This window comes from Crocodylus porosus, unplaced genomic scaffold (assembly GCF_001723895.1).
Source record: "Crocodylus porosus isolate Cpor-Errol unplaced genomic scaffold, CroPor_comp1, whole genome shotgun sequence".
Classification (NCBI taxonomy): domain Eukaryota; kingdom Metazoa; phylum Chordata; order Crocodylia; family Crocodylidae; genus Crocodylus; species Crocodylus porosus.
Genome location: NW_017728943.1, coordinates 23,421,459 through 23,435,668, shown reverse-complemented (window position 1 = coordinate 23,435,668; position 14,210 = coordinate 23,421,459). Strand labels below are relative to the sequence as shown.

The 14,210-nt window shown below is 49.1% G+C and overlaps 2 protein-coding genes across 2 annotated transcripts in view; both read right to left on the bottom strand.

Moving 5' to 3' along the window:
* PPP2R5D (protein phosphatase 2 regulatory subunit B'delta) overlaps positions 1–14,210 on the bottom strand; it is a 1,176,261-nt gene that overhangs the window by 324,195 nt on the left and 837,856 nt on the right. The window lies entirely within an intron of this gene.
* Positions 1–14,210, bottom strand: part of PTK7 (protein tyrosine kinase 7 (inactive)) — a gene marked incomplete at its 5' end in the record, with an annotated part of 155,498 nt that overhangs the window by 39,432 nt on the left and 101,856 nt on the right. Inside the window, one exon of the mRNA XM_019548515.1 lies at positions 10,080–10,373. Coding sequence (XP_019404060.1) covers positions 10,080–10,373 — 294 coding nt within the window. The remainder of the gene's footprint in view (positions 1–10,079; positions 10,374–14,210) is intronic.

Here is a 14,210-nt window from a genome sequence, read left to right as displayed (position 1 = left end):
CCTCATATCTGGCTGACCCCCTTCCTGGAGCACAAGCACAAATAGTGGTCTCCCTTAGTCAGCCGAACGAAGTCAGCCGAACCAAGGCTAGTCTAGGCCCTCTCCCAGTAAGTCTTTCAAGCTAGGTACAAAAGAGAAGAGAACTTTACTGGTTACAAGGAGTAGGTTTGTAATAGGGTACAGGGTAGAGCAATATCAGATAAATCCCTTAGATCAAACAGTGGCATGGTAGCCTTTGATTACGCATCTGTGTTACTGCAAGCTATATAGCTAGTTATATATCTCAAGTAGCTTACTCACAAGTATCATCCAGAGACAGGCGGATATTTCCTCTGGACACAGGCAGTTCATTAACCATGAGTTTCAAGAAAGAGAGCGAGTTTCAGATGGTCCAGCTTCTCTGAGAGTCTTCATCATAGCTGCTACCTCGCCTCCTGGGCAGTCCTTAACTTAGACCTTATGACCTCATTTACCTGATCCAATAAAAGCCAGCAACTGTTGGCAGAGTTTGGGGAAAGACAGAGATGGCATTCTGCCACAGGAAAAACCAGACAGAGTGAACTTCCCTGGAAGCATAACCCCAAAGTCACTTCAGAAGTACTTTCTTCTCTTGCTAGGTGTCAGAAAACCTGAAAACAGACAATTACCATGGCTGTACAGCTCCCACAGACTGTGGCCTGAAAAGCACCATTGCTTATCATTATTTAATTACACAGTGGTATAATCCAGTGAACCATAAGGATTTCTGATCTGAGCAACCCCTGCTTCTGCAGGAACTCAAGACAGTACTGGGCCACAGACTATGAAGCATCACCTCAGCATAGCACCAAAAGGACAGCCAGCCCTATTTCACAGCTAGGCTTGTTTTCGTGCTGGTTATGAAGAAACTTTAAGCCATATCCAAACTGATCTTGCAGATGGCTTTATGTACATGTCAAAATGCCTAAATTAAGTGCCTCCCAGAAGGAAGATCAAAAAAAGAAAATAAACAAAGCAAAAAAAAAAAAAAAAAGGATTCAGCAGCTGGGATCCCAATAAAGTGTATGGGAAGACCAAAGTTGTCTCTCAAGTCAATCCAGATCACCTACTCACTTGGCTAAGGAGGTGCTCACAGCTACTCAACAAGAACATTAGGCTCAAAGGTATATCTGAATTCCCACTGACTCTTGACTACACATTGGGCACTTCCTATCATCTCAGAATCCAGGATACCCAGAGGGAAGATGCCTACCTGAAACAGGGCAGTGAATTCAGGAAAAAAAGAGCAGAACCCTGTGTTTAGTCTTGAACGTGGCTAGTTGTTATGCTGGGGGGGGGTTGTACCACAGTCTAGTGGTGAGAGCACTCAGCCAGAAAGTGGGTGACTTGGGTGCTATAGGCCTTCCTCATCCTGAAGGGACATAAACCCCCAACTCCAACTTCTTAGAACAGTGCCTGGACCATCAAACTATGGAACAGGCTGTGTGGGAACACTCTTCACTCCTTCTGTTGAAACTCACTCATGGGCAGCCAAAAATGCAAGTTCCTGTAGAGTCAAAAGGACAGCAAGGAACAGGGAGTACTATAATCTAGACCTACAGATGGAGGGACACTCCCCCAGGATACAGAAATCTTGGACTCCCGTTGCTGCTGCCAGGGCCATTTTTGTTTCTTAACCATGTCTCATGTTAAATATATAAATAGTCCTGGTACCAAAGACCACAGCCCAGGACTTCTAATCCCAGTGCACATCCTCTTGAACACACCCCAAATCTCCTGAAGGTCATGGTACTGACTGAATGGAGGTCTCTGGTTTCTGCTACTGAGAATGAACGAACACAGTGACTTAGAGAAAAGAGGAAGTGAACCTGAGTGCAGGCCCTGGAGAATGAATCTCTTCTGAATGTGAAGGGAGTTGCTTAAAGCCCAAGGGCCAGCAGTCATAGGGAGCCTGGGCCACTGTGTTGAAACATTAGCGTCAGCAGGCTTGCAATGGTACTAGAGCTGGTGATGATTCCAAGACCAGTAACTCTGAACAAGAACAGTTTGCTGCTGCTGAGAGCAGGGCCTATGCCTGAAGGAAGCAGAAAGACTATGTCTGATGACAGTACTGAGCCTGGCAACTTTACCACTTGAGCTGCTTGCAAACGTGAACCTCCCCTCCTCCCCCACCGGCAAAAAAGAACAACAAAAAACAACTTGAAACTCAACACCGAAGTTAGCGTACACCCAGAAGAGGCAGTGTGTTAGTTGGACCCACCTCACTCAACGTCTGTACAGATCAGGGGCTCTAGTGGGCGGGTTTTTGCACTTTTATCTAAAGCTGATTGAATCAACTAAGCACCAAAAAGCCCCACTGAAGCACCTGATTTAGTTTCATAGTTTCATAGTTGTTAGGGGCTGGAAGAGACTTTACAGGTGATCGGGTCCAGGCCCCCTGCACGTGGGCAGGAACACTGCTGGGATCAAATGATCCCAGCAAGATGGACATCACAACGTTTTCTGAAGATGGCCAGGGTGGATTACTGTACCACCTCTGGGGGGAGCCTGTTCCAAACCCTTGGCACTTGGCTTGTAAAGAAGTTTTTCCTTATGTCTAGCCTGTAGTGATCTTCAATCAGCTTGTGCCCATTATTTCTTGTCCTCTCCTGGGGGGGGCCTTAGTGAACAGATGCTCCCCCAAGCCCTGATGTATGCCGTTGATATACTTATAGGATGCCACCAAATCCCCTCCGAGTCTTCTCCAGGCTGAACAATCTTAAGTTCCTCAGCCTTTCCTCATATGCCTTCGTCTCCAGGCCTCTAATCATGCATGTGGCCCTCCTCTGGACTCTCCTGAGCTTCTCCACATTCTTCTTGAAGTGCAGCACTCAGAACTGGACACAGCACTCCAGGAGCGGTTTCACTAAGGCCGAGTAAAGCGGGAGGATGACATCCTTTGCCCTGCTCAAGATGCCTCAGTAGATGCATGCCAGTGTTTGTTTTGCTCTGCCAGCTATGGCATTGCATTGGTGGCTCATGTTCATTTTGCTGTCAGTCATGACACTCAGGTCTCGCTCAGTTGTGGTGCTGGCAAGAATAGCACTGCCAAGCCTGTCAGTGTGTTTCAGATTATTTTTCCCCAGATGGAGCACTTTACATTTTTCTGTATATTCAGGTTGAGGTCCGCCCACTTCATAAGACTGTCTAAGTCAGCCTGTATGGCCAGCCTGTCTTTGAGCGCAACTATGCTCCCCCACAGTTTGGTGTTGTCAGCGAACTTTGCGAGATTGCTTATAATACCTGAATCCAAATTGTTAATGAACAGATTGAAAAGCACTGGTCTAAGTACTGAACCTTGAGGGACGCCACTGGTCACCTTCCGGCATGATGACTCAGTTCCATCACTCAATACCCTTTGGGTCCTGCCACAGGACCAGTTAGCTAGCCACCAGACCGTGAAGTAGTTGAGGCCACATTTTCCCAATCCAACCATGAGGACATTGTGACAGACCAGGTCAAAGGGCTGCCCAAGTATATGACATCAACCTCATTTCCTCTATCCAGGTGGTGAGTAACCTAATCATAAAAGGAAATGAGGTTGGTCTGGCACAACCTGCCCATGACAAAAGCCATGTTGGCTACCCTTCAGAATACTGCCTTCAATTAGCCTATGTGTGACTGATTCTTTGATGATTTTCTCTAGGATTTTACCTGGGATTGAGGTCAAATTGACTGGCCTGTAATTTCCTGGGTCCTCTCTTCTCCCTTTCTTAAATGTAGATATCACACTGGCTTTTTTCCAGTCTTCTGGGAACTCTCCCAAGTGCTATGAGTCTTCAAATAACTTTGCCATCAGTTGCGCAAAGACATCAGCCAGTTCTTTTAGCCTTCTCAGGTGTAGTTCATCTGTAGATATTTAGCCTTTATAGGTGCTCCCCCACAAGATCTGAGCCAACCATGGGAGGGTGGTCACCCCCACCATGGTCGTCCTGTATCCAGTCAAGCAGGCTAATACCCTTGGACTGGTTAAATGACGATGTAAAGTATTCGTTCAGCAGTTCAGTTTTGTCCTGAGTGTCAGTTAACAGCCATCCCATTTCATTTATTGGGGCCCTATGTTTCCCTTGTTCCTTTTGCAACTTCCTATGTATTGAAAGAAGGACTTTTTGTTGTCCTTGATTCTGATTGCCAATTTATGTTCAGCTAGAGCTTTTCACTGTCCTGATCTGCTCCCTGCAGGTGCAGGCTGCTGAATACTCCTCTTTCGTAGTTGGTCCTGACTTCCATCCCTTGTAGGCTTCTCACTTTAATTTCAGGAGGTCCGTGATTTCCCTGTTGAGCCGAAGTGATCTCCCAGGTCCTCTGCTGCCTTTCTTTGAGAGAGGAAATAGCCTTTCTTTGAGCTTTTAGGATTGCTTCCCTGAGGAAGGACCATTCTTCTTGTACTCCCTTCCTCACACTGAACCTTGTTCCCGCAGGGCCTCACCAACCAATCTCCTGAGTTTGTGGAAATTAGATTTCCTAAAATCTGGGATTTCTACCCTACTGTCTGATTTCCCTGGCTTGAGGTGGATAGAGAAAGTGATCATTTCATGGTCGCTGTTGCTCAGTTTCCCAACAATCCGCAGGTGGCTCTCTAGGTCATCGCCTCTGGCCAGAACCAAGTCTAGGAGCACCTTGCCCCTGGTCGGCTCATAGACTTCCCAAGTTAGATAGAGCTCCTCAACGCAAGTGAGGAAGCTTTGTGAGCACTTGGATCTATACAAACACTGCAGAGATGGGTCAAACTAACACACTGCTTCTTCCAGTTAAGCCACCGGAAATACATAGGGGGTGCACGTGGGTGCATGTGCACCCCCTGAAATTGGACACTGCTAACACTGCAGGCGGTGTCTGCGGTCAGTCACAGCTCACCACCCTCTCCCCAACCCCCCACCAACGGTACTGTGGGCGGCGTCTGCGAGCAGTCACCAATCACCACTGCATGCTCGCCACCCTTCCCCCTCACCGCTGACACTGCCGCAGCCACCTGTGGGCGGTCGCTGTGCCCCCCAGCCTCAGGAGGCACTAGACGTTCACGGGTAAAGCACATTTTGTTTTGCTTTTCACATCTGTCAGCAGCTTATGTGTGTGTAACAACACGGGGAGCTCTGCGAGGCTGGGAAATACAGCATACAGGTGACTTGGGAGCAGAGAGGTAACTGGTAGTTTACAGTGGGGTGCTGATGTTGATTTCAAGTGTTTCCATGAACATTCGAAGAGCCTCTGATTCTTTACCAACCCAGAAAGCATTTGGACACCAGAGGTGACATATCCATGTTTAAACTCTAAAAGTTGTACAATCATTCCACAAGGCTGGTAAGTCTCATGGCCAGAAGATGGTACTAGGGCCAGAGTTCCCAGGTCTTTGAGAACCTATTGTGTAGTCCAGAGCAAGCAGTCTCTAAAATCTTACCTCCTTTGTGAAGTAGGATTAGTGTGTTGTGGTAGCTGTGATTTGTACATTTCCTAGACTGAGGCAAGGGTTTTTTAATTATATCTTTTATTACAGCCTTCTTCAAGCAGACACAGGCTAAGCTAAATAATAAAAAAAACAATGGCTTGTAAATGAAAACAGTTACTTAAAGGCAGGGCTGTCCAACAGGCAGCCCTCAGGCTGCATGCAGTCTGTGAGGGGCCAGCATGGGGCCTGTGTCCAACAGGTGGTTAACATGTAGCTCACAGGCCCCAGTAGCCACCTCTCCAGCTACCGTGTGGTAGGGGAAGGCCAGGAAGCTCCTCATGCCACCTATGCAGCCTGCATAGTGGGGGTGGGGAGCTACATGACATCAGTGCAGGGTAGCCAAAGTTGGACAGCTCTGACTTAAAGGAATCTCATGTCACTGTATAAAGTATGAGCAAAAAGAAGTTATCAGAAGTCACTTCAAAACAAGGTAAATGCAGCTGTACCCATTGTTTTTTCTGGTATTTAGTTTAGTCTGTGTCTGCTTCTTTCCCCGACCTGAAGAAAGGTCTAAACATCTTGTCCAGCTACACAGCTGATCCAATAAGGTATATCACAAAAAAACCCTTGCTCTTTCATGGAAGCTTTTTCCCGGTGAAGGGTGCTGGGTCTTGGTGCCATGGGGAGGAGAAAGATGTTCTCTGCCCACCTCTGGTAATAGATCTGATTCTAAATCTTGATCAGAATCAATGCAAAAGGACTGATCCTGACAACAGACTGACCTCCTGCTCAGTGCTGTCAGTGCCACCGTGCATGCAGTGCTGAGCTAAGATGTGGAGCTAAGTGATTTGCTAAGGAGAAACAATTGAAGATTATTTTGTCCCCTTCCAGGTATTCAGATTGAAAGACTGAGCAGATGTCATGGACAAAAGACTTCCTTAAGGCAAAGGTGGCACCTTGTGTAGCTGTTGGATGCTCTTATAAGGCCATCACAAGAAAGGCAGAGTTTGAAACCTAGAGTCAGCATCTATGGGCAAGGCTATTTTTAGGGAAAAATAATGTCCCTTACAGCCACTGAAGGAGAGAAAGAAAATGAGAAAGTGAGTTCACCACAGGTAAATGAGTGAATGTACAACAAGTTTCGCTGACAAAACCAGAAAACCACAGCGCCTGTACCATCATTGGGGGTGGGGAGGGAGGGAATACCAATAGTAAGGCACTGAGCTGCAACAGAGTCTGCAGGCTCCCCAATGAAGGGTGGGGGGAAAACATTAGAATTTTCACACATGCTTCCTGGAGCAGAGGAGGTGCTAGAACACTATACGAAAAAAAGCAAGTGCGGGCCTGAAGTGCTTCAAGACACTAAGCTCTGATATCTTGTATGATATCTTATCATACAAGACTTTATGATAAGCTCTGTCTCCGTCCACATGGCTAAAATGATATTATGGGGAGGTGAAGAAGGACACATCCTTCTTCATCCCATTTTGCTACGGCAAAAATCTCCAGTCAGAGCACAGGACATGAGACATCCCCTAGTGAGAATGTGTATACTCAATCACTCAAAGGAGAATATGGCATTTATCAAGTTACACATCTCAAGCCACAGCTTTGGCCCTATGGGGCACGTCCAGATGTGTGTGCGGATGTTTGGTTCCCCAGGGACAACTGGCAGTGGTGCACCTTGCGTTGCAGCTACTTGTCCCTGGGAAACACCCGTGCCACGAGTGCTCTGGTGAACGGCAAGTTACCCTGGGGGCAGTAGGGGAGGCTGGGGCCAGCACTGTGCTGGACTCAGCAGCCTTACCTGAGGTCCTGGGGGCCTCCCAGGGATGCAGCTGTGGCAATCCTGCCAGGCAGAACCTGGCCAGCAGCCGCAGGATGACTCTGGGGAGCCTGGCTCATCTTTTCAGCAGCACGCGCTACCCGAGTTTGTATTGCTCCAGGTTTTTTTCCTGCGGGCTATCCAGGGGTCAAAAAACCCATAGGAAAAAAAATGGAGCAGCACATGCTCGGGCAGCATGCCCCTGCAGCGCAGAGATCATCGCCTTGTGCAGTAGGTGGCGCTGCAAACATGTTTGTAGCACCACATACCTCACAGCTGTGCTGATCTGGACATTGAGTCTGGGGCTCCAGCCCACCTCTGTTAGCTAGCGTATCTCCTGAAGTGCCCAGGCCAGTGTCAGGTTGGTACAGAGCTCTGGTATTGCCATGTCAGCACAAGGCACTCCCTAGAAAGCTTTCCAGTTTCACCGAAATATTCTCAGTTTTACTGATACTGTGGACTCTTGGACAGCATCAAATTAGTCATGCTGTGAGAATTTGAAAAAAAAGCTCATTCCAAAAAATCTAGTTACAAAACTCTAACTTACTGCTACCTGGGCTCTCCTCCACTGGGGGATCAGAGTGCAAGCATGTTGGAGGGTAGGGCCCAGACTGCTATGGAGAATACAGCGAGTTACGGGCCTGGGGCCTATCATCATCCCTGCTGGCTGGCATGAGATAACAGACCACCTGGTCCCTTGAAACTGCAATCCTGATGACAATGCTCTGAAGACCATGTAACCTGAAAAATTCATGCAACCTTCGCTTGTAAAAACCTTTGCTTGATGATTGCTTTGTTCAATTGCAATCAGGTCAGTAAGAATTATAGTTTTAGTTAACCAAAGTTAGGATTTTAATTGATTTTAGAATTTCCCCGTTTCTTAATCTGCAACTAAACATATAACAAGCATGTAGCATTGGGCTTTCTTTCAAAACTGCAGCAAGAGTCACCCACCCTGGAAGAGCAAAGATAATCCAAAAGGCACATTTGTGATCCAACCATCTCCATTGTCCAGTTTTTACCGATATCCTTCTTACAGTTGCTCTACACCAAAAGAAGCCTGGCAGTGCCCAGCAGACACCCATTTACAGACACTATTTACAACCTACCTCATCCATTTCATGTGATACTGTCAGCTCCCAGAGAAGGAGAACATAGAGATCCTGTGAGGGCCTAGTGAAACCAAGGTGGATGCCCCTCCACAGTGCACATAAAGGACATGAGAGTACTAGAGGCTAGATATCCCTCCTCCTTTTAACAGGTCTTGCAGGAAAACTGTCTGTGAAATACAAAGCAAACTCCCCAGTAGGGATGCTGGCGGAGATGTACATAGAAAGTAAGTGTGGCAGGAGAGAGTTCCTTCCATGCTCTGACATATGTTCCTCTCTGAGTTGAGGGACTGGATCCCAACCATAGGTAGCAGAAGCAGTGGACTAACAGGGCTCAGCCCCAGCAAACACCAGGACTGCCTGGCCACAGGCTGCTGCAGCAGGGGGAAGGGGTGTAGTAGGATCACAGCTGGCCCAGTACAGCACACCAGTAAGTTTCTTTTGACTGCCTGGGCTTGGGGGAGGCAGATCAAGACCCCCACAGTGCAGGAGAGAGCGGAGTAGGGGCAGTGGCAAATCATTCACCCCTGCCCTACTTCCTGCTACACTGTGAGGACTGCCCCATGACCCAGACTGGCCAGGGCCCCATTCATGGAGAACAGGGCCCTGACCGGGCCGGGGCATGGGGCAATGGAAGCTCATCCAGGGGTGTGAGCGGGCAGCTCCTGCCGCTGCGTGCACCATGGGGGAGCCAGGGAAGGAGGCACAGTCCCTTCTCCCTGGCTCACCTGCACTGCACCCCTGGATGAGCTGCTGGGCTCTGATTGCCCCATAACAGGCCCAGCCAGGGCCCCGTTCACAGTGTATGAGGCCCTGGCCGGGTTATGGAACAATCGGAGGCCGGTGGCTCCTCCAGAGCTGCTGTGTGGGGTAGCCAAGTGTGTGTGTCGCGGGGAAGAGGTGCTGGCCATGGCCAATCTTTGCACAGGGCAAAGGCAGGCTGCAGCTGCACTCTGCCTGCTCCCTGCCCCCACACCTCACTGCAGCCTTTCAAAGCAACACCATGTGCCTCGCTGCCCAGCCCACTCAACAGCAGGACACACATGGTGCCATGCCACTTTCAAAGGCTGCAGTGAGGTGCAGAGGCAGGGAGCAGGCAGAGCACAGCTGTAGCCTGCCCTTGCCCCATGCAAAGATTGGTTCCCCAGTGCCACGGCTCTGAAGGAGCCACCAGACTCTTCACGGGGTGGAGTGGGCGCAGGTGTCCCAGGAGTTCCGTCCTCTCTGGCCCAGCAGCACAGCCAAGACTGGCCCCACTTGAGGTCTGGGACCTCCCCAGGTGGTGCGGGACTGGGGCCAGGCTGGGACTGGTGAAGAGAGACAGCCAAGGAGGGTGCAGAGCTGGGGGGGGTGGATGCCGACACTGTGCAATGACCCCTGGCGCGGGGGAAGGGGCAGTCGCATGGGTGCAGCGGGCCCTGGCCCCATTCCCTGCCCACTCCCAGCCTCACTCCCCCCACCTCTTCCCCCACAGACTTTGGAAGGAGTTGGGTGTGCACGCTCTGCCCCTTAACTTTTTTTTCTCCCTCTGCCTATAATCCCAACCCACTAGTCTGGATGGCACTGGAAAATAAGGGAATGAACCTGGCACTCACCTGGAGAAATTGGCTCTCCAGTGAAAACTCTGTTTCCTTATTGGCTAGGGCAGGGAAGTGAGCAATTGTGTGGGAGTCAATGAAAACTGGCGCATCTGATGCCAGTACCAGGCCAACTAGCAAGCTAGCTCTGCTATGGTACTCACACTTGATATTGAAAGATGCATTCACTGTTCGTGCCTCCTCCCCTGTGAGTGCATTTCTTGCCACGCACTGGAAATCTCCGGCATCCTGCTGCCAATCAATAGCAGTGAACTGCAAATTGCTCCCTTCCATGAAGCGGCGTTCAGTGTCTTGAATAGGAAGACCATTCTGCAGCCATTCAAACTCCATCCCAGCAGGATCTGCCACCTCACAGCGCAGGATGGCACTGCGGCCGTGTAAAGCATCTTGAGAATACGGCTCCTTAGTGAAGAGAATCACTGCCTGAGTCCCAGACACTGGAAGGAAGATAGAAAACAGTAGTCAAGTTCATGGCATGCCAGGGTGGCCCAGGGCAGTGGAAGGGGGTAATTTGGGATGATAATCTAGGTTTTCTGTATAGTTTAAATAGTGCAAGAACAGAGACCCATACTGCCTAGGGATCTCTCTGCTGTAAGCAGAAAAATAACCATAAGTGGAAAGGGGTCAGACATACTGATGCCATTTGTGACTCCCTGTCCAAGCAACCAGAAACTCAAACTTTAGTACAGAGTACTCAAAGAACATTCTCACTGCCACTCTGTGCTAAGGAAAGCTGGTCTCACAACTGGCTTTGGACAGGCCCATACTGACCTGATGCAGTCCATCCCCTCACACAGAGATAGCAAGTCAAAACCCCTTTGTCAAGGCCTACATGCCTCCACAGGCAACTAACTTGTCAATACACATGGTCCCACACCCATCCCCTCCCTGTCTTGTACTCTCTGCATCTGAGCACTTATCTCACTACACATGGCCCTCAGAGTTTTTGATGCATTTTCCAACTGATGAACAATATTTAAAGAAACTAATTAAACATTCCTGGTACTTCTTGTCCAGGTAAATCCTTACTGCTGTGCCTCAAAGTCTACATATGCTCTGATGGGACAGGATGAGGGTGGAGGTACAGGGGAACAGGGAGCAGTATCTCTAAGATGAGCTCAAACAAGGTGAAAAAGATGGACCCCCTGGCACAGAGAAAGCTGAAGGTGCTAGGTACATATGCTACAAAATGGGCGAGGAAATCCCATCCAAGCACATCAAGAGCTCCTCAAAGAGTTCAGGTGCTGCTCTTTGATGATACTGAGGCTTTGTCTATACTTCACAGCTCTGCCACACAGCTGTCAATTACAAACATAAACAGATCTCACCATTTGGGCAACACAGCACCAGCAAAACCATCCATGGAGATGCAACTCTACTGGGGCGCTTTGAATTAAAGCTTGTTCAATGAGCTTTAGTCCAAAGCGCCCCGTTGCCATTCTTCAGGGCAGGGGACACTGATCCATGTGACCCTCAGGTGCTATTAGTTAAAAACGCTCACTAATTAAAGTGCCCTCCTGTGCCTCCTGGAGCACATGTAAAAATGCCCTAGGTGACAGAAAATGCAGAATTATAGTGAAGTAGCTCCAATGATGAACTCCTTTCACATTTAATGTGCACTTTATTTCCAGTGAAATTTACAGCTTTAACTTGGAGAAATATTTGTACAAAAAAGCAGGTACAACTTCTTTTTTCTTAGTCCTATGTAGCTTTCTAACCCTGCATGAACTGTACCAGGGAGTCTATCCGTCCTATGCTCCCTGTGGGGCACGAAGAGGATCTAAGCAGCTTGGCATGCACTGACTTGCTTGTCAAGTTTAGCAATTTCATCTGTTATATTTCAAGAGCAGAAATTGTCTGTCTGTCACTGTCTCTGATCCTTCTGTTCCTGTATCCCCCTCCTCAAATGCCCCATCCTTTCCAGTTCGTCTAATAAAAGATACCACATCTACTCAAAGAATCTTGCTTGCCTATGTCCTTAGACCAACATGGCTACTACCAAAACCCTATTCCCAAGACTTGCTCTCATGTGGAATGAGGCCAAATCTGCCTAAAATTTGGGAATCAGTGTAGCAGGGCACTAAGGTGCCTGCTACGGATAATGGTAATATGGGCTTGGCTGCCACTCAATAGGGCAGCACAGGTGTGAGTTGCTAAAGCAACTGATTGTGTCAGCTGACCGGAAGGGGGCAGGGCCTGGCCTTTATAAACAGAGGAGGCTAAGGCCAGAGTCAGTTCCCCTCTGGAAGCCTAAGGAGCAAGAGCTCTGCTAGAGTGTGCACCAGTGTGTGGATACAGGGTGGAGAGGACCCTGACAGGGATGAGAGAAGGTTAGCCAGGCTGGCTTAGGATTTACGTTGTAGCCGAGGGGCTTTGTGTTTCTGTTTTGGTTGGTTGTTGTGGTTATTACACCGGAGGACCGGGCAAGGCTGTAGGGGTGGAGGAGGCCTCAAGGGAGCTCCCCGGTAGAGGTGGAGTTCCTAGCACCACAGAGGGTGCTGTGTAGTGGGGTGTCCCGACCCCAGCCCAGCAGGGACAATATCGGGACGAGCCCCAATTGGGAAGAGCCGCAGTGGGACATAGGCCCGAGAAGGCGGGTCTGGGGGCCAGGTGAGGCTAAGGCTGCCTGAGCCCCAACCTTGGGAGGCCCGAGTCGGGCTTGGGAGGCCCGAGCGGGGGAGGCATGAGCACAGGCCCGAGCGCGGGCACTGCCTGTGACTGAGAAGCCCCGAGAGGGGAGTAAGCCCATTGAGAAGCCCGGGTTGGGCAAAAAGGGTGCAGTTTGAGAGAGACGCCCCAGAAGGGGGGTGCGTACATTGAGCAGGCCTGGGAGAGGGGGCGAGCATATCAAGTAGGCCCTGGGAGAGGACCAGCACAGGGAACAGAATGGAATCCCGGTGTAGCAAGACCAGCCCCGTCCCAAGAAGGGCAGGAAGGCAGTCTCCCATTAATAATAATAAGATCAAAGACGTGGCGGGCAAGATAGAGGGTGCATTCAAGGCCCAGGTTGGCACGGTAGGCAAGGACACTAGGGGAGGTCACGGCACCCCTAGGGACGGTCCTGCCACAGTCAGTCAAACTGGAGGCAGATTTTGAGTATTTCATACATAAAATACAAAGTCACACTGCAAAGTACTAGAAAAAGTGTATTCCTGCAATTTCTCCAACTGTGGAAAATGGCTTCAGGAAGGACTTTCCTGCCTGTTTTACATTAGCAAGAACTACACCTAGCTCAGGAATAAGGTAAGGAGTCCCAGTTTGAAGGAAAGAATAAAGAGATGGGAATAAATGGAAAACAGGAAAATTTGCAATGTGAACTTGGCAGAGGTAGATCAAGCCAGATTAACCTGATAGCTTCCTCTGAAAACAAATGATTTTCTAGTAAAAGGGAAATACAGTTTTGTTAAAGGCCTACAGGAAAAACCCTATGACGACCGATTGAGGGACCTGAATCCCTTCAGCCCCTGTAAGAGAAGGCTGAGAAGTGATCTTGTGGCCATCTACAAACTCATTGGGGGCTGGGGGAGAGAGAACAGCAGGAAATAGGGGATACAATGTTTACCAGAGCACCCATAGGGTAACTAGAAACAATGGCCACAAACTGAAGGAAAGCAAATTTAGATTGGACATCAGGAAAAAATTCTTCACTGTGAGGATTGCCAAAACATGGAATATGCTTCCAAGAGAGGTGAGGCTGTCCCCTTCCTTGGAGGTATTTAAAGGGAGCTTGGACAAACACCTGGCTGGGGTCTCTGTCCCGCTGAGGGCAGGGGGTCAGACTCAATGATCTAACAGGTCCCTCCCAACCCTAAAATCTATTAACTCTATGTAAGGGCGGATTCCATAAATACATGAGACGAATTACATGGTTCAGCTACCTGTGGTAGCAGGGTCTGGACTGTATGACCCAGGATGTCCCTTCCAGCCCTGCATTTTTACTGGAAGAGGGTAGCAGGAGAAAAAGCTAGAAAGCCCCACAAAGTGGGAGCAGAATGACTGAAGTCAGCTCACCAACCCCATCTTTCAATAATATTTGGCTGGAGTTCACTGCAGAACCCCTCAAAGCAGAAACCAGCAGTCAGCCAGTTCCTGCTGCCACCAGGGGCAGATCCAGTGGTACAGTTGCACCCCCTCGATTACTACTCTACCCAAACTTTAAACACAACTACATCAGCACCTCCATTGAAGCAGCACTGCAAGTAAACTGGCTTCATGGTTTATTATAGTTTCATAGTTCTAGGGTCGGAAGGGACCTGAGCAGATCATCTAGTCCG